This window comes from Anabrus simplex, chromosome 1 (genome assembly GCF_040414725.1).
Source record: "Anabrus simplex isolate iqAnaSimp1 chromosome 1, ASM4041472v1, whole genome shotgun sequence".
In the NCBI taxonomy this organism is placed as follows: Eukaryota; Metazoa; Arthropoda; class Insecta; order Orthoptera; family Tettigoniidae; genus Anabrus; species Anabrus simplex.
The window spans coordinates 225,096,478-225,118,554 of record NC_090265.1 but is presented as its reverse complement, the minus strand read 5'-3'; the positions used below and the strand labels follow the sequence as shown (position 1 = coordinate 225,118,554).

General features: G+C 36.4%; 1 protein-coding gene across 1 annotated transcript in view; it reads right to left on the bottom strand.

The window, feature by feature from the left end:
- The window catches only part of LOC136861840 (zinc finger protein OZF), a 91,660-nt gene that overhangs the window by 28,438 nt on the left and 41,145 nt on the right, over positions 1–22,077 (bottom strand). The window contains exons 5-6 of the mRNA XM_067138852.2: positions 15,650–15,739; positions 12,847–12,990 (exon numbers count right to left, since the gene is read on the bottom strand). Coding sequence (XP_066994953.2) covers positions 12,847–12,990; positions 15,650–15,739 — 234 coding nt within the window. The remainder of the gene's footprint in view (positions 1–12,846; positions 12,991–15,649; positions 15,740–22,077) is intronic.

Sequence of the window (22,077 nt, the reverse complement as noted above, 5' to 3'; positions counted from 1 at the left end):
TGATAAAGGTAATACTACTGTGATCCTTAACAAATCAGTCTATCACAAAAATAGAAAACTTTTTTCAGATGAATCATTCATAAAAGTTAGAGAGACCCCACCACCAAGCTTCAAAGACATCTAAAACAAATCCTTAAACACAATACTTTTCCCTTTACAGTTTCTGAAACACAGAAATTCTTATGAACCGAAAACTTCCAAAAGCTAAGGCTCACCCCAAGATCCACAAAGCCAATGTTCCTATGAGTTATAAATCTATGTGTCCTATGAGACCCATAAATAAGTGTACACCCAGTCCAACTCACAAACTTTCAAAATTCATTCAAAATATTTTTAAGTATCAATTATAAATTTCTTATCAATAAGTCATTCAAAATTCATTCAACATTTTTTTAAGTATCCATTATAAATTTCTTATCAATAAGTCAATCAAAAATTCTATCCAGCTTTGGAAGAGAATGAAAAATCTCAAAATTGTTTCATACCATACCCTTGCTTCCTTTGGCATAACTAACATGTATCTGAGTATTCCTAAAAGAGACAATAGCTATTATCAACAATAATTTAAGACAGCACAGTAATTTAGGCAGTCTATTAATAGAAGAGTTAATAAATATTTTAGAGTTTATTCTGAATAACAATAATTTCACATTTAATAACACTATCTATATACAATACAGTCTCAACATGGGTTCTCCAGCCTCAGGAAACTTGCTTGAGATTTATATTGATCATCTTGAATATACAAGTATGGATAATATAAAACACTGTATGTTGGCTGAGGTATTCCGATGATGTCCTTGTGGTGCTGGATGATTGCTCAACTAACAATGAAATGATACTGAAGTCGCTAAATGATTTGGACTCCTACAGCAAATTAACGTTAGAGAAGGAAAATAATCGTTCTATTAATTTCTTGGACCTTACAATATTGAGACATGACGATCGCCTCACTTTCAAAATATTTAGAAAATCTACACAGGCTACCAGCACCATAGGGAAAGACTCCACACATCCTGGTTCTCATAAGAAAGCAGCGTACCACAGTATGATTAACAGAGCTTTCAGCATTCCCATGTCTCAGTCCATTCTTAATACAGAATTAAACATAATCTGCACTATAGCTCAAAGTAATGATAGCTCCACTACATAAACAGCCCCATTAATAAAATCAAACACAAACCTAAACCCTATCTCATCAGAAAATCAAAGCCCCAACAAAAGTATGTTACTTTTACTTTTAATAATAATAGTATTCATTACATTACTAACCCTTTTAAGAAATATAACATGTACAGTAGCATTTAGAAACACTAACAACAATTTCCATTTTTTCCATAATTCTGATGATGATGATGATGATGATGATGATTGTTGTTGTTGTTGTTGTTTAACTGATGATGATGCTTGTTGTTTAAAGGGGCCTAACTTCGGTCCCTAACGGTACGCAGTGCAATGAAATGAAATGATAATTAAAACTTCAAAGTGTATCCACTGACTATAATCTAAAAAGAATGATGATGAACAATGACCATGAACCTAAAACAATCAGTGGATCCTATTCACAATGTCTTATTTTCTGGGATGATGCTTGTATTCCAAAGAGGTCCAAAATCCAGATCACTGGCTCCTCATAATTGTACTAATCACTGGTAAGGCAGAATCATGGTGTTCCTCCTATAGTGGTACTAATTACATGTAATGTAGAATCATGGTGTTCCTCACATGGTGGTACTAATCACAGGTAATGTAGACCCATGGTATGTCACACATAATGGCACCACCCACAGGTAACACAGACCCATGGTGTTCCTCACGTAAGGGTACAACTCACAAGCAATGCAGACTCATGGTGTTCTTCAGATAATGGGACTAATCATGGGCGTCCGCTAGATCCATGGTGTTCCTCACAAAATGAATCACGGGCTATGTATTCTCATGGTGTTGTTTCCATAGTGGTACTAATCATACGCAATGTAGACACATGGTGTATCACCCATTATGGTACCACCCACAGGTAATACAGACCCATGGTATTCCTTACATAATGGTACTACTCAGGTAATGCAGACCCATTCTGAACACAATGGAGCCAACCCATTCGAGTGCAGCGCTGGACAGCTTCTGCTAGACGCTAGTCTGTGCAGCCGAGCGCCCACTACCCCCACCTCGGTGGGATACATGCAATGGTACTAATCAATCACAAGCAATGCCCAGACCTGTGGTGTTCCCCAGAAAATGGTATTGCTCCTAGGTAACGTAGAAGCATGGTGTTCCTCACATGATGGTACTAATTGCAAGTAACATCGATCCATGGTCTTCCTCACATTATGGTACTAATCACAAGTAGTCTAATAGTTCTAATTCCATCATCCCTTGGTCACCCCTCTTAATCACCTCTTATGACAGCGAGAGGATACCGTGGGTGTATTCTTTATCTGCATCCCCCACCCATAGGGGTTTCCATAATTCCAATTCCAAAAATACATCCAAGCAATTTGCATGTTCAGGCATATATCTACTAAAATGCTCTGACTGCAAAACCACTTATGTAGGTCAGACTGGGAGGAATTTTAAAGTACATTATCTCAAACACGTCAATGAAATAGAACATAAGTTTTCCGCTATGGGTCAACATGTCAAAGACTTTAATCAACATTTTACCAATATTCAAATGGATTTAGACATAATTAGCTTTAATCTGAAAGGTCCCCTCCTTAACATTGCTGAAAAGTGCTTCATATCTCTTGACCAGTTTACCAATACTACCTTTAATATTAATGAAATAATGAAAATAATAACTTTCTGAGTCTATAATTCCCATAGATGCCAACTATTATAAGAAATTCAACAAACATCACATTAGTAATCACACCCATCTTACAAATTCACCCACCCCTCTCGCCCATCACTTCTCTCTCCCTCATCATCTACCACTTCCTCCCATCACCTTGAGCCAAAATCTCCACCAAGCTCTTACAACATTAACAGCTGTTAAGTGCTGCACTCCCACTGGAATATCAAGGGGTAAGCCAATTACACTCTTCTTTTCTTTATCCATCTTTCAGATTTTCTAAGTCCTGTTCATTTTGTCTCTTTTTACATATCCTATCACTTGCCTCGTTCAATAGATTGATCAACATGACTTTGTTTCCACACATCAACTAGGATATCCCTTTAAAACTTAACTTCCCTCTCTCAGCATTAATTTGGGTGTTATTACAGCCTCTGTTATAAACAGAAGAGTACAGATATACACAGAAGCCTTGTATAATCAACTAGTTTCAATCAGACACACAAATCTTATGTGTCTAAGCACATTTTGTATGTTCAATTAGAAGTAAGTTTAGATGCTCACTGTGCTATTTTAAGCGTGGTTAGCACTTTAATTAAACATCAAGATTTTAAGCCAATACCCTGCTAGTAAGATTATGGTTACATACATAATTTTTGTACATATTTTTTTCTTATAGGATGTTCACAGTTCCTTTTGACTTGTTTAAATGGGCAATTCACCTTCATGATTATAGATATCTATACACTCATTACTTGGTCATTTTTTATCTTGTTAATTAATTTGTTAGCTGAAGATGATCATTACACTGTTCAAAAGTAATATTAAGATGATGAGTTCATTTTAATTATTTCAAATCTAATGTATTTATTAGATGGATTTAAACTTCTATTTTTGTAAATGAAGTCTCAGTCAAAAACTGTTCAAGCACACTGGGCAGTTCACCTTTCTGTTTCAAAAGGAAAATTAGATTAAACTTGCTAAAGTAATCTTTAAAAGACATGTAATACCTTGCATCTCCAAAGGACTCTGCATTCATAGATCCATTCACACCTGCATGGATCAATTTGCCAGTACCAGTTGGATGACTCATTTGCTGTTTGAAAGTTATTCTATGCATCTTCCTTAGAGCACATCCATCACAAAATTATTCTTTGCAACCTGTCATGTCAATGCCCATTTATTTCAAAACACTCTTTACATGCTGTTTATTCTGATAACAGAATCTTTAATGGAGCACTTGCAATGCTTCAGAAGGTGAAGCAAAATTCACTTGAATAGATTCATCTGGCTTCATGACACACATGTTGAGAACATACAAACTATTGCTCCAGTTTGTCTGTTTATTTCTTTTTGAATTCTAACACTTCTACCATCTAACAATATATTACACTCATTCAATAACATTGCTTTCACTGAGTACAACTGAGCACTTGCATCTGGTACATACAGGACATTTTTCATTTTACCATCATGCCAGGTATCATTTTGTCAGATCTGAATCATTATTTTCCTTGTCCATAGACATAAATCTTGTTCGCCTAGTGACATTACTTCAGGAACAGTTCTGTATATGATATAAGGTGCTGTTTATTCAGAGTAATGAGTTTTGAAGCACCTCTGTCGTGGTACCATTTATTTGCATAAACATAACTTCCAACAGATGCGTCCATAGCATACGATAAAAACACAGAATTCTCACTTTTCTGTTGATTATTAGATGGATTACTAATTCTGCCATCCACCATTACCTTCAGACATTCTGTGACCCAATGACCCAACTTTTACATCTATAGCATGGAAACTTTTGCTTAGCTCAATTCATTTGTGCTTACGATTTTCCAGAATATTTTGACTATTTTTGTAAATTACTATGAGCTTCAGGAGCCTGCGTGGCTCAGACAGCAGCACGTCGGCCTCTCACCGCTGGATACCGTGGTTCAAATCTTAGTGACTCCATGTGAGATTTGTGCTGGACAAAGCGGAGGCAGGACAGGTTTTTCTCCGGGTACTCCGGTTTTCCCTGTCATCTTTCATTCCAGCAACACACTCCATTATCATTTCATAGCATTTATCACTCATTAATAAATCACCTTGGGAGTGGCGACCCCATTGTAATAACAGCCTATATATGTTTCATTCATTACATCCCTGACCCGGTCAATGACTGGAAAACAGATTGTAGGTTTTCATTCATTTTCACTGTGAGTTTCAAACACAGTTGTTTCCACTGAACTATGATCATGTAATTAAACTGTACACAGTTTTCAGCAAGTAAACTCAATCTCCGAGGTTCAGAAAAAATTGTTTTCTAAATACCTTCAGAATTTTTCATTTTCTTTTCCCATTGTAATTAAAGTTCAATCATTCAAAATTCTTTCAAAGTATTTTTTTCATGCTTTCGTAATTCATCATTCAAGTCCGCAAATAACTTCTGCTATTTCGCAACATGTGTGCTTACGTTTTCATTTTCATGTTGCTTGATCTGAAAGAATGATTCATATTTCATCACTGTGTACTATTTTGTTCGAAAAGCACGCTTAATTTTTCCCAAACGTCTTTCGCATTTTTGCACATCAACACGGGCTCAGCAACAGAGTTGCTCAATACATTTGCTGCTTTCGCGTCATCTTTCTGGCAATCCGCAAGCATCTTATTTCTATAGGCTTCAGAGAGCCCACTAACACGACATGAATGCTTACCACTGAAAATGTCTTCAAGATTAAGAAACAATGATAGGTTTATGGTCCACCCAATCAATACACATCACTTTACAAGTGAAAACCATTTAATATACTAAACATATTTTGGTACATGTTTCGTCTCTATTTGAGACTTTTTCAGCCATAAAATCACGCGGTAGATTACAAAACTCATTGTTCAGAAATTGAACAAAATGGAAGAACAAAATGCCTTTTTAAGAACTATTTTGAGATACACTGAAGATATAATATACACATTATTTACACAAAATTGTTCTCATTTCTTGCAAAAACTTTTGTTATCTTCAATGTTAAACATCTGAAATATAACTTGAAATATGACATGCCAGTCATAACATCTCATAACGGAATACAGTAGAATCTCGATAATTCAAAATCGGTTACTTCAAAATTGTGCCTAATTCAAAGAAGCTCTCATTCCCAGAAACATGAGGTATGGTTTTGCATGTTATTTAAATCGTTTAATTCGAAATACGGATAATTCATAATTCGAAGAACAATGTCGGTCCCGTTACCGAAATTCAGAGTTTTAATCCGAAACTGCCTTTATATTTTAAAAAAATAGTATTTTACAGAGTAATTTAAATTCAAAATTTCTCCGCGTCATGAAAGAACGCATCTTCTGGAACATGCAGGGGTAACTTTGCGCACTTTCACCTCCTTCGGCGTGTCTACAGTGTGCTTCATATCTGCTATGTTCGATTCATAATATTTGATGGTTAAAAAATATAGCAATGACCCGATATGCAGCCAAAACCCGAAACACCACATTAAGGTCAGCAAGGTTTTAACAAACAAATCAGGTAAAGCACAAGGGGTTAGAAGAAAGGCCAGGAAGCGCGCTCACGTACCCACCAAACAATAGTAAGAAACTAGTTGTTACTCACCACCAGAAGTAACGGGAAGACACATCAAACAGTTGAAAATTAAACCGGGTATCAGAAGTCATTTTACTAAAAGGAAGGACACCAGCGTTTTTGTTAAAGTAAGATAGTATTTATTAGTTAAAAGAAAAAAAAACAGCAAATAGAAGTTGGAAAACGCCCACGACGTAAGATTGAAAATATAATATTTAAGATGAAATTGAATTAATAGCAAGAAAAATAATCTAATCATATGCTAAGGTTATTAAGGGGGCCCCACGAACTAGAACTAATGAAAATATTATTAGTATAAAATGAACAAACATACCCAGTTCAATCAAAGGGCAGTCCTCACAGGGAGACCAGTAAGTTAATCCACTAAAAACACAACACGTAGGGAGAAGTTAAAATTAACAAATGAATCAGAATAACATATTACACGGATGCAAGAGAAGGGGGACCGACAAAACATACAATAAATTAAAGGAAACTCAATAAATCAAGTCCAGAAGGATGAACCAGGAAGCAAAGTTATCCACCGTCAGGACTGTTTATTTTCAACAATCATCACCAACATCCGTTGCCATGCCGACGGACCCACGCCAAAACATCGCAAAATCAAATCCCACCGGAATCAAAGGCAGAAATAAAAATCAAATTTAGGTCAAAGGACCCAAAGGGTAAGAAAAATAAGTAGGAAACCCGGAAAACAATCAAATAAGTTCACTGCCCCTTGACTAGAGCTAAGTAGTTCAAAATCAGACACATTACCATGAAATTAACAGCGTTGTTAAAATTAGTTTAGTATCGTATTCAATTCTCTTATAAAACAGTTTAGATTGAAATTTACTAGTACTTCACCAAAACATTACAAGGATCCAGTGCCAATAATAGTATTTGATAAATCCAACCCGCACTGCAATATATTTTATACCAAGGTTTTTTTTTTTCTTTTAAGAGAGTGATCACTTCTACGCAGACAATTTCTAGACACATCACCTCTTCCGTGCGATTTATTTCCTTTTTACTTCGGTTCCCCAATATCGAAAGATCAGAAGTTTGAAAGGACGCCGGTCACCATTTTATCTTCACGTTTTCCAAAAGAAGTTTAATAAACAAAGATACATACAGTTTGTGGACGTTCCCCAGGTGAAATAAAAAAATAGCAAATTCCGAGAGCTAATAGGTGAGCCCTCTCACCCGTAAATCTTCAGCCGTTGTCCATCACGTTTTTTGGAAGATACTTAAGTACCAAGTAGCCACTCGACACACGATACATCTTCTTCCAGTCACTACAGAAAAAAATGGCCACCTTCTTAATGCAACAAAGGCCTCGCTGAGGCAGGAAACTCCCGTTGGCCAGTGGGCGGAGCAACGTAGTACCAAATTTCCAACTAGATGTCAGCTTGTATAAGGATCAGATACTCACGCCATCTCGGAGTCAAAGAGAGTATTAGAACTAGAAGTAGTTAGGGAGAGCGACGACAGGAATTCAAAGTAAATTAAGGTGGAAAAATACCAATTTCTATGAGCATTAGCGCCAGGTCCAAAAACGTTAGGAAGGAGAAAGTGAAAGAATATGACACTCGGTGTCAGCAATAACATCTTGCTACCATAACAATATACGCAGAAGTCCAAAGAATAATTATCACACCAATTAGATGAAGTATTTTCAAATGAAAAATCTATGTTTTTAGTACTATCTTAGACTTCAAATTCTTTATAAAATGACAAAGGCTGCATTTCCCTGAGCAGAAAAATTCAAGAACTGCTTTATATAAGTTCCTGTGAAGCAATTAGTTCAATAATCAAGTAACGCTTGAAGGTGATTAAGAGGCTGGAAAAGTCTGATACATTAAGAGATCCTGGTAAAAGTTTCCAGCAATGCTGTGTATTTATCAGTGGCTACAAGTCCTTATATCATACTTAGTTTGTGTCCGGCTCTGTGGCTAAATGGTTAGCGTGCTGGCCTTTGGTTACAGGGGTCCTAGGTTCGATTCCCAGCAGGGTTGGGAATTGTAACCATAATTGGTTAATTACCCTGGCATGGGGACTGGGTGTATGTGTTGTCTTCATCATCATTTCATCCTCATCACGACACGCAGGGTGCCTACGGATATCAAATGAGAAGACCTACACGTGGCGAGCCAAAGTCCTCGGACACCTACCAGCACCAAAAGCCATACGCCATTTCATTTAACTTAGTTTGAGATCGTTAAGTCAATTTAATACAAGTTATATAAATGAGCATTGGAAAACGGTAAAGAAAAATCTTGAATATCTTTAAGGAACTAGGAGTGATTTATTAGTTTCCAAGAAAATTATAAGTTGACTGATGTCAACTGACCTCTTTGTACTGGGAACTGCCAATCATAATTAGCGTATACGGTACTATTTCAGCTATGGAAATTTAAAGAAATAAAAAGAACAGCTAAACAGCAGAGGCAATAAAATAACTAATCTCTTTTTTTTGCTAGTGGCTTTATGTCACACCGACAGAGATAGGTCTTATGGCGATGATGGGATAGGAAAGACCTAGGAATTGGAAAGAAGTGGCTGTGGCCTTAATTAAGGTATAGCCCCAGCATTTGCCTGGTATGAAAATGGGAAACCATGGGAAACCATGGAAAACCATCTTCAGGGCTGCCAACAATGGGATTCGAACCTACTATCTCAAGGATGCAAGCTTACAGCCGCACGCCCCTAACCTCACGGCCAACTCGCCCGGTGAAATAACTAATCTAAAGGAACTCATACACGATACATGTTGTGAAAATAAAACTTGTCAGCAAGAACATTTCACCAAAGGTTAAGGTCGCCCATGGGCATGAACTTGAAAAATCAGCAACAGGCCTCTCCGGAGGCCATACAACATCATGATCACCAAAGAGGCTACCCAAAGAAGAGTAGACTCAGTATGCTATACAAGAATAAAAGATATGAAAAGTGATATTTTCCCTAACAGGTTAAGTCACATTAAGCTGGGCAAATTTACTGAACAGTTGCAGCTGACAACTTGGACTTTGTCAGAGAGGGTGTTGTGATGTCATGTGGGTCAATAGGATAAAATGTTCCCTGCTTACGTTGTTCATCTGTCCAGGCTCTTCCGGTCTTCTTAATTCTTCCTGCAGATTGAACCCCTTCCAAATTCTCCACTGTGTTCCTAAATGTATTCCTTTCTAACAGTTGGACTACTGAGATTTATTATTATTATTAAACTCAGCACAAAAATGAGGGGAACAAATGGTTTGACATGCTGGATAAGTTTATGTCGTGTAGCATGAAACATGCAGATTTATACGAATTGCTACACACCACAGTTATGCAGTCATGGTGGTTTAACTGTGTAGAAGTTACCCTATTTAACATAAACATGCTTCCAGTCCCATCAGGTCTCAAGGCAAAGTAATCCACAGTACACAAACCACTCTTGCCATACTATTGGTGACATTGATAAGCATTATTCAAATATAAGACAGTCAGCATGAGACATCTAAGCGAAGCGGAAGTGTCCCGAAGCTGTTGCCCTATGTCAAGAAGGGAAAACAATGCGGTATGTGGCTAACAACCTCAGAGTGTCTCCATCTGTTATGCACAGGCTCTGGCATTGTTATACAGAGACAAAAGGGTCTGTTAGATGCTGTGGACAAGGCCGTAAATGGAAAAGTACTGCTCAACAAGACAGATTTGTATGGTTATCAGCACTACACCGGCACTCCAGTAGTGCCGATGAACTGCAAAGTGACCTTACAAAAGTCTCTGGCATTCAGAAATTGATTAAGAGAGGATAAGATATGCTCTAGAATACCTGCTCATGAAACCCCCTTACTAGGGAACACCGTAAAGCTTGTCTTGCATTTGCCAGAGAATATCGTCACTGGCAACTGAAACACTGGTGTCAGGTAATGTTTACAGATGAGTCCAGGTTTACCTTACATGGACCGGATGACCATCAATGCATGTGGAGACGATGAGGACAGCGATTCGTTGTAGGTCTTAAGCAGACAGTGGACAAACATGGTAGTGAATCGAGGGGAGGGATCACGTTTGATAACTTTACGGATCTTGTGGTGGTACATGGCCGTCTGAATGCTGTGGTATACATCAGGGACATTGTAAACAACCACAGTGTTTCTGCTGCACTTGGTATAGGGCCTGATTTCTTGCTGATGCATGATAATGCGCCAGCCCATACTGCACGAGACACCAGAGAACATCTCCAACGATTGCACATCTTTGTGATAAGAGTGGCCTGCAAGGAGCCCCAACATAAATCCACTGGAGCATTTATGAAATGTATTGCAGAGACGGATTCGGCAGTGCAAATATTCTCCACAAACATTACCTGAAATCAGTGAAGCACTGGTTGTGGAGTGGGACGTCATTCCACAGACAGTCATCCAATGTTACATACGTAGCATGCCACATGGATGTGCAGCTATAATTGAAACTAGAGGAGGTGCAACACAGTATTAGACAACTGTTGCTCGGGTATACAGAGTGTTCAGCAAGAAATTTACATTGTAATTGTGGTAGTTCATCTGTTGTGTTGCAAACTGTGGTGAATGGCTAAATGCAACAACAATGGATTTGTTATTGTTAATTAAATAAAGCGTGCAGTACCTCTGCCAACATATGTTTCTTTTCACAAATTCATATGTTGAGATTCTACACAGCATTAAAAACCTGCTCCCCTAAGTTTTGTGATCAATCGATCAATCAATCAATCAATCAATCAATCAATCAATCAATCAATCAATCAATCAATCAATCAATCAATCAATCAATCAATCAATCAACCAATCAATCAATCAATTTCTTAAATGATTGCAAAGAAATTGGAAATTTATTAAACATCTCTCTTGGAACGTTATTCCAAGCTCTAACTCCCTTTCCTATAAATTAATATTTGCCCCAATTTGTCCTCTTGAATTCCAAATTTAACTTCACATTGTGATCTTTCCTACTTTTAAAGACACCATTTAATCTTATTTGCCTACTAATGCCATTCCACGCCATCTCTCCACTGACAGCTCGGAGCATACCACTTAAATTAAAAACTAGTGTTAGGTTTAATGGTCCAACCAACCAACACACTTCACTTTACACGTGAAAATGCATTCAATATTAAAATATATTATACATTCTTTGGTACATGTTTAGTCTAATTTAAGACTTCTTCTCTAAGAAGTTAATATTGAATGTGTTTTCACTTATAAAGTGAAGTGTATTGACTGGGTGGGCCATTAAACCTAACACTAGATCTTAGTTTAAGCTGTATCAATAAGGATCTATATGATGAAGTTTGTAAATTGTAACAAACCACTTAGTCGAGCAGCTCATCTCCTTTCTCCCAAATCTTCCCAGCCCAAACTTTGCAACATTTTTGCAACGCTACTCCTTTATCGGAAATCACCCAGAACAAATCGAGCTGGTTTTTTTTTGGATTTTTTCCAGTTCTCAAATCAAGTAATCGTGGTGAGGGTCCCTTACACTGGAACTATACTCTAGTTGGGGTCTTACCAGATACTTATATGCCCTCTCCTTTACATCCTTACTACAACCTCTAAACACCCTCATAACCATATGCAGAGATTACAAGAAATTATTTACAATCCCATTTATGTGATTAACCCAATGAAGATCTTTCCTTATATTAACACCTAGGTACTTACAATCATTCCCATAAGGAACTTTCACCCAATCAATACAGTAAATAAAACTGAGAGGACTTTTCCCATTTGTGAAACTTACAATCTGACTTTTAACCCCATTTATCATCATACCATTGCGTACTGTCCATCTCGCAACAATATCAAGGTCATTTTGCAGTGGCTCACAATCTTGTAACTTATTTATTACTCTATAGAGAATACCATCATCCACAGAAAGCCTTATCTCCGATTCCACTTTTTTTTTTTTTACTCATATCATGTACATAGCCTATATATATAACAAAACAAAGGTTCAATAATACTACCTTGAGGAATTCCCCTCTTAATTATTACAGGATCAGATAAAGCTTTACCTACTCTAATTTTTTGAGATCTATTTTCTAGAAATATAGCCACCCATTCAGTCACTGTATTATTGAGTGTATTATTATAATCATCATCATCATCATCATCATTATTATTATTATTATTATTATTATTATTATTATTATTATTATTATTATTATTATTATTATTATTATTATTAAACAAAATTCCTTGCTTAAAAACATCAAGTTTCACAAACTGTTTGTACAATAGATTTGACTTTAAAATAATCTACTATAAGGAAGACAAAATGGTCCAATATCCAAAATATCTGTAAAAATAGTAGTCCTATTCATGATTGCTACAAAAATATTATGAAAATGACAAATTAGTTTTATGATTTCAAAACCACGTCCTTTCAAAAGTAAATATACAGGAGACTGAGAAAAATATGTGTTTATCAACCTTACAAAACTAAAACTCACATGTATCACATCATGTTTAAAGGCACTTGTTGTTTCTTCCTCATCTATTCCTTCTTCAAGTTTCGGTTTAAGGAGGTACACTATTTGTGACTCTATATGAATATCCTCCACATTATCAATAACAGGGGCCGTCAAGCTTTGGTCCTGAACAAAAGAATGAAATACATCTTATTTGTTATTAGTATTTTTCCATTTCAAGTATAAAGGAGTAGAGTGGTTAACTTTATTACGACTCCAAAAAAAATTCATTTTTCTTTAACTTGTGTCAATGAGAAAAAGGATGGGTAAAAAGAAGCAGATAAAAAAATCCAATCTGATATTCAAGCATACTAATGACAATTAGTAATGCTTTTTAATGTTGTTTTTTTTTTTTTTTTTTTCCAGGTTACTGCAATAATAATATGTTGAGAACAGCTAAAATTAATATATTTACACTTGTCTCTTGCACACATATATTACTTCTCTGGCCTCTACTACAGAACAAAAATCAAAAAAGGAACCAATGCTGTAAATAAATTGACTCCATATGGTAAATTTACTCTGTTATAATCATAACCATACAGGGTGCATAAGGTATTGGAGGACACACTAGAGACAATGTGAAAAACAACCTTTTCTGACAAATAATGAAATGTGGAGATGTAAGACTTTGTATTCATATGCAGTATTGGTTGGAGTACAGGTTTATTTCATATAAACTCCTTTAGCTGCAATGACAGCTTCAATGCACGATCAGAAGCACTAGCATGCCCAAAACACAGGGTCCTTATTAATGCATGACGTTACTCAGGTAACGGGAGCTTTTAGGGAATCAGTCACATTAATCTCTCATTCAACAATGTCCCACATGTAATTTGCTAGGGGATTTAATTCTGGTGAGTTCAGTGATCTAATGTTTGGTGTGATGTGGTCATGCAGTTTGGCCGCCATCTAATCTTATGTTGTCTCCGCTTTGCATGCAGGTGACAAGTCCTGCTGAAACACATACAGCCTTCCATTGTACACATTGTCTATCCAGGACTTCACAGCTGTCTCCAACACCTAAATGTAGCTAGCAGCAATCATCCATAGGCCCTGTGGAAAGAAGTGGGATGACACGACGAGTTATTTGCTACTCAACACCCCTAAAATCATCAAAGTTGCAGGAAATTTGGCGAGCGTAACACAGGGGATATCAGAAGGATGTGCTCATAACCACCAGTCATTTCTCCTGTTCACCTTTGAATCCTGGTAGAATTCTTTCTCCTTTAGGAAAAAAAGGGGGAGCAGACCAGATTCCTTGGAATATTTCAACCTGTTCAGTTGTAATGCTCAGAGCAGCCATTGCTCTTGTATGTGCATAAAACCTCATACATAAGTTGAATCTCCACATGCACGACAGTGCAGAACGTGCCCTCAGACACCTGAAGATCTCTGGTAAACGGCCCTCCTGAACATTCTGGAGTTCTCATCGATAATGTTTTTCATCTGCTGCATAGACTGTGGCATCTCCATACTATCTGAATGCTGTAAATGTTCTTCACATTTGACTACATGGAACACATCCTCACCAGAGGCTTCCACCCCATCTGAATTTCAAGCATAAATGACCTGGTAATTTTTAAAAACCGTAGAATTTGATATTGCTTAATTTAGCATACATATAACTACAATCACAATGCCTTTCCATCTCTGGCATTGTCTTATAGTCTGACACTGATGCTCTGAAAAGGTGAAAGTACAGCAAATGATTTGCACATTACTGAAGATACACAATTACACATCCTTGAATACTTGACGCATCCTCTAGAAATGATCACTAAATATTCAGAGGGCCTCTATCTCTGTCAAAACAAGAAAAGCCCAACTACGTTATGAACAATAGTGATATACCAAAAGAAAGGCTATTTAAAGCACCTTATTTATGGTTTGAATTTCATGAAAGAGGAGGCTCTGGAGAAATATACTGTATACATGCAGTATAATCCCTGCACTGAAGCCTCCGTGGCTCAGGTGGCAGCACGCCGGCCTCTCACCGCTGGATACCGTGGTTCACATCCCGGTCACTCCATGTGAGATTTGTGCTGGACAAAGTGGAGGTGGGACAGGTTTTTCTCTGGGTACCCCAGTTTTTCCTTTCATCTTTCATTCCAGCAACACTCTCCATTAACATCTCATCTGTCAGTCATTTATCATTGCCCCAGAGGGGCGCGACAAGCTTCGGCAGCTGGCACATTTCCTATCCTTGCCGCAAGGTGGGAGCTTCATTCATTCCATTCCTGACCTGGTCAAATGACTGGCTGTGGATTTTCATTTTCATTTCAATCCCTGCACCCTAATTTTAGGAAGGGAAATATTGAAAAATGCTTTTCTTTTTTTTCTTTATTTACGCAGATTTGTTATATACAGTAGAGGCTTGATTTAACATGGTTGTCAAGGGACCTGCTTCACCCTGCATTATAGCTTAACCATGGAAAATGGAAAACGACCTGTAGGGTGGCAGAAGATTGTGAAAACATAGTAGGCTACAACAGAACACAATTTTTTGAAAAACATTGTACCTAATATACACAAAGAACTTACCATTTATAGTACACACATTAGACTCCAGTGAAATACACAAATGCTATACTGTTCTGAGTGAACGTATATTTTTCAGGATCACTATTTATGTCTTCTAAAAAAGACCATAAGTTTTTTTTGATGCCTTATAATGAACTTTTTTTCTGCATATTGTTTTATAGCAGCAAGATGTAGAAAAGGAATGTTGCGTTAACTCTCCATCCATAAAATAACCTTGTTTATAAGTCATCCCTTCACTTGCATTCGGTACATCTTCTTCTACTTCCACAATTCCTTCACCATCATCATCATCATTACCTTCTTCTTCGTCATCGTTGTCTTCTTTCTCCTTCTGCATGGAATATTTTTGATCTTGAATACATTATGAAGACAGCTCACTATCATCAACTTCAGTCCAGTTGTTCAAGTCTTCAAGAATAATTATTTATGGTTTGAATTTCATGAAAGAGGAGGCTCTGGAGAAATATACTGTATATATGCAGTGCAGATTCAATATCACCGGCGAGACTTACTGAATATGCCAGTCTTAAGATTGACAAATTTCACATTGATGTCCATTTCATTATTGGAATTCATTATAGCACTGAGCAGCTCATGACAGTAGTGTGCTTTAAACTCCCTGATATTGCACTGATCTGATGGTAGGATCAGTGCTGTGATAATGTTTGGCAAGAATACAGCTTTTATTTTCCCATCTCTTGACTGTAGAAATTCTGCAGAGGATGTGCCAGACATATGTTTATGGGGAGTACTACTTTCTCTTCAAATCTGGGTGATCGTAGATGACTTTCCACTAATGGAACAAACCACTGAACCATTCAGTGAAAATGTCACTCGTCCAAGCAATTACCGAGTGCCCATGAAGACAGGTAATGACGTTATGTTGACATGCTTAAAACATCTCAGACTTCGACTTTCTCTTATTAATAGAGATTTAAGCTTATGACTGCCTGTTTTTCTTGTGGCAAACATGATGGCAACTTGGTCCTTATTCATTTTTGACATAAAAATTATTGTTTGAATATTTCACATGAAGAGTTATGGAAGGAAGCAACCAAGAATATGGGGCTGTTTCATCACAACTGTACAACTGATGATCAGTCAGATTGCCATTGATCATCACTGTACATAATGCTTGTGAAAAAAGCGCAGCAGATTCACTGTCACACAGCCGTGCTATCCCTTGAATGTTCATCTGAATTACACCATGACGTATCACTGTGAAAACCATCCATGAAATGCAACAAAGTAATTGTTGCCATGTGAATCATTATGAAATTTCACTGCTCATGCCTTAAGAATTGAAAGTGATACTCCTTTGCTTCGTTTTTATTAAAAACCACCTGTAAAGATACTCATCTTTGTTTTTTGCTCACTTTTGCCCTCTTTCTTTCTAACTCTGCATCCCCATCGATTGAATCTATAATTCATCCACCCCTAATTGTTCCTTCTGGGATCCCGAATTCACATGACAATCTAACTTTCAACATTCCATTTTTCACACAATCAAATCTGTTCAGTTTATCAGTTCACAGAGTATGCTTTTCTTTCCTGTGACATCAGAGCACCTGCACTGAACTGAAGACTTAATTAGATTGTCTGACATAAGCTAAAAACCAACAGGGTCACTTGTTTCATAAAAAGTGCAGGTGCAGATAAACAAGTTTAAGTTGTTGAGGGGGATGGGGAAGGTAATCTTAACTTTCCCCTGTGTACACAAAAGCTTAGCCAATTGTTCAAGTGCCATAAGACCTACCTGTGTCAGTGCGACGTAAAGCAACTAGCAAAAAAATTGTTCAAGTCTTGTTATTTCTGTGAATAGACAGGCATGCAATTTCTAAGACCCCATCCAGTTATCCCTTGGAAGTTATGTTTAGAATGGAGTCAGTAACAGTCATAGATTGTAATTCTGAATCTCTCTGTGCAGTTCATTGTTACATAAAAATTTTATCACATTTAAGGAGGGCATGTCCTTTTGTCCAAATGATTGTCATGATTTTATTTTTGGCTGTTGTAATGAGATTTTTAGTGATGGTGGATGATTTCTTTCACATGAAAGGACATTCTGGTCTTATCTCTTAATTACTTTACTGATTAATTAATAATTTATTAATCATTTTATACTAATTCACCTAATTATTATTGAAATTTCAATTCGTCTCACTTTAGGACTTTCTCTAACTACTGAACTGCAAGAAGTGATCTTTCAGGTTACCTGAAACTTAAAGTACAAGGTCTTTTCAATTAACCTTCATGTATACTAAATTATTTTCATTTTTGGGAGGATTTCAAGATTCAAGGATGAATTTTAAACTGAACCTCCGTTTGTTAGTTTTTAATATTCAGGTGTTCTGGTCAATATCAGATGAGATATCTAAGATGCAAATGCTGCTCTGTTGAATTCTGTATGTGACTGGTCATTTGGTTCCGTTGTTCTGCAAGGGTGCCACGTGAAAACTGGGGGGTTTATATTTTAAGACACAAAGTTAGTGTCGGGAATTCTAATCTTGGTTCTCAGTCAGAGCGGACTTCGTTTTTGTGAGCTCTCGCTCCAAAGGGAAGTCCAGCCTGATAGGGATAAGGTAAATTTTATTTTCGTTATTAAGTCTAATTAACTTCTTTCTCTTTTAGGAATTCTACGGGGCAGCTCGCATCTTTGATTGATTTAATTTAGTCAAAATAGCGTTTTTCAATGCTGTGACAAATTTTTATTTGGGAGCAGGCAACTCTACCATAAAAAACTGAATTAAAATGTCATGTCATTGTATTTTTCTTTGTTTGCCTGTTTCTGCTAGAATGGGGCTAGCCCACTGAACTAATGGAATCTTCAGTTCCAAAATAAGTTTACATTTAGATATACTGCTGTCTCATGGTACATACCCATTATATGGAAGTAATTGGGTCATATTTTTGGAATCTCCTTGATGTCTGCTAGCTTACTTGTGTTTCCTAAGTTGCTATTGTTTAACCTTTGGTTCTCAAGTTTTAAATTCCTTTGATATCATTTTTAAAACCAACGGCATTAATTTGGTGCACGGAACATCACGTGGGTTTTGAGGGCAGTACCATGAACCCAAGTGCCTGTGCACACTCCCATAGTGAAATAGTTCATTTAAGAATTTTGTATTTCATGAATTTGTGTATTTTAACAGTTGACCTAATTTCAAAGGATAGACATTTTATGTTTAATAAAGAAGATTCTAAGGAACATGATTGCCTGAGTTCAAGAATTCAAGTGTAACCAGGTTACTTTCCAAGCAGAGAAGTCCAGCATCTTCCACATCCTGTTATCTGTCTATTCATATTCTCTTCAGTGGTCCTTGCTTTGTGTATTTTGTTTATCTTTTCCTTCCGTGTATTTACTTTTTTGGGTAACACTTCATATAAAAATATTCTCTACAAATCTATTTTCGTTCCTAGTGAGGAAATCATGTGACTGTATGTGTCTTGACAACATTATTTGCTCTGACCAGCAGAGAGCTTTATCTACCATGCATCACTTGTTTGCCAACCATAATGAGGGTGAACATGCCATGCAGGATTTCTTGTATGAACAGATGTTGCAAGACCTTGAGCAGCTTTAAAAAGAATTACTAAATTTTATTGCCTGTATTTTCTTTCTGTTACAAGAATAGAACACAATGATGAAGGACAGCCTTCTGTTAATGAAAAGTTCTGTGATGTTTTTTTGAGAGAAAATGTTTGAATAGTTGCAAGATTTAGAAGTGCATTTGTGCATGTGTATAAAATTGACCTGGATATAAAGAAATAAAATCCATCACATTTATTTAAATTTAATATTAAAAATCTTAACATGCAGTGGAATGTGATTATAGTCTTTAAACTTATATTTGCATAATTAATGTGTCACATCATTAACTAGTTAATGCATGATGTAGTAGGTGTATGTATGGCTTTTCAGATGTTTGCTCTATTAACCAACATTTCGTCTTAGGTCTGACATTAGACTCATCAGAGTGGGATGTGTCAGACCCTACCCACTGATGCTGGGGTGTACGCAGGAGAACTTATCAGAAGCCCATTATAAGAGGCACAGTCTGATAACTGCATACAGGAGATAAAACTCCACAATGGAATTAATGCCCGCCTAGCAATTCCGAATGGAAATTCTAAGTTCCCATGGAGGGAATTAGATATTTTTCCACCAATAGAGCATATCAATTTCAGATCAAATTAGATGTACTCTTGGCTTTGGTTCTTCCTGCTTAGGCCATCATCTTACTTAATGTTCTAGAAGTTCACAGTGAGCTCCAAGTTACATCCTGATAGCACTGCATAACATCCTGGTTAATAGAGCAAACGCCCGGAAAGCCATACATCTAATATTTAATCTGATTTTGATATGCTCTATTGGTGGAAAAATATCTAATTCCCTCCATGGGAACTTAAGATTTCCATGACGTAGTAGGGTCAAATTGTGGAGGCATTCACCCTTGGAGATTTGTCATTTACTTGCAGACTTGTAGTGCACTGATGAAGCAACTCTCTAGGCCTTGGCAGGGATAATGTATGCACTTAACATGTGTCAAGATCCCACGGAACACACCCCTAATTTCAATTTTGAGTTTCAGCTTTATGAAAATTACCATTCCAGGAGAATAGTAACCACATTCTGAACAGGACACTGTACTACGAACGAGATGTTGTGCAGTGCTATTAGGATGTAACTTGGAGCTCACTGTGAACTTCTAGAACATTAAGTAAGATGATGGCCTAAGCAGGAAGAACCAAAGCCAACATGGTTTGAGATGTGAAGATACCAGATTCCTACAGTCATTCACACCAAGATGATATTTTCATGGCATGACAAGGGATGTAAAAGTTAAGTAGACTAATTATTTTCAATTCTAAACTTATTCCTTAAAATGTAACTTATTGTCACTGCTAGCTGACTTGAAATTCAATCATTTTTATTACTCTCTATTTCTGTGAGTAATTAAATTTTGTCTATATTCCCAAGCTTTGTGGTGTGGAACAGAATCTCTATTGGAGTAGATTTCCACAGAATATGGTATAATGCGGTAGCATCTGACTACAACTACGTGAAGGTACTGTATAAATTTAATAATAATTAGTCCATCAAGTATAAATTAGTGAATAAACAAAACCTTGCAGTGACATCAGTCATTTCTGTGATAAATTTGACACAGCTGAATAACAGTGTTAGATTTTTTTAATACTCATGATACCTTGTGATAGAATATGCCAGAAACTCTTCCTAAAGGGAATTTACTTATTATCAACATGGGAAGGTATTCTAAACTAACAATCATAATATACATTGTGTTAATTCATAGAATATTTAATAATCAGGAAATAATTGCCTGGGAGTGTGTTGTATAACCATTTTTGCTTATATTTCATGTTGTTGAGAGAAGTATCTTTGTGATGTTAACTCCCATGTTTTGGTAGAGGTATTTTATCACAGTCGTTATGTGTTAACATTAAGTTGAAATCAGCTATATTCTGTGAATTCCCATGTATTGATGGAAATGTTATTGCTGCTCTTGTACAACATAGCTGAGGCTGGAAATCAGCTAAATACTATGGTGACAAAGTGTTATTTCCCACCTATTACTGATATTTTGCATGTAAATTTGGTGGAAGATAGTGATAGTTTAGCTCTCTTAAATGTATATATCCTTGGTAGTGCTTCTATTATGTACATTTTTGGACTTTTAGATATAGTTTTCTTATGTGGCAATTTATTTATGGATGCTATGCTCGTGTGCTTCATTTCAGCAGTGATACAGTGATATTCTGTGTTGTGTTATGAGTATTCCCATGGCAGTTGTTGTTGCATTTTATTTTATGTGGATTCTGCATTTTCAGCATTGTTTAACATGCCAGTGTTGACTCGTACATATTCAATAAATTGAGAAACAATTTTACGTTGGTTGCCAGGAAGAATTAACATTATTATTTATAATAATAATAACAACAACAATAATAATAATAATAATAATAATAATAATAATAATAATAATAATAATAATAATGTTACTGGCTTGAAGTCCCACTAACTACGTTAACGGTTTTTGGAGATGCCAAGGTGCCATAGTTTAGTCCCACAGGTGTTCCTCTATGTGCCAGTAAAGCTACCAACGTGAGGCTGATGTATTTGAGCACATTCAAATACCACCGGACTGAGCCAGGATCAAACCTGCCAAGTTAAGAGTCAGAAGGCCAATGCCTCAAGCATCTGAGCCACTCAGCCCAGTTGATTATTTATTTTGGAGAAATAAGCATCAGAATTATTTTCAAGCCGACTGATTTTTCTACTTTAAGATCAAAGAATTTCCACAAGGAAATATAATATATATCTGCCTGTTCAATACTGTAAAACTATTTAGTTATAATAAATAGTCAATTTAATCTTAAATTAGGACATGTTTTTGTCTTTGTATGGACCATTTTCAGCTAACATCAACAATACAAGATAAAATTAAAAAAGTAAAATAGCATTTATAAAAAATCAAACACACTGTTTTGCATCTAAAAATGATAAAACAAATAACTAATACCTCTGGCATTCTTTGAAAGGCAAAATAAAGCACAAAAATAGTTAAATTAAATACATGGATAGGTTTAGAACATCTTTTCAAGTTCTTGCTGATTAATGTCTAAAAGCAAACAGCTATTATTGTA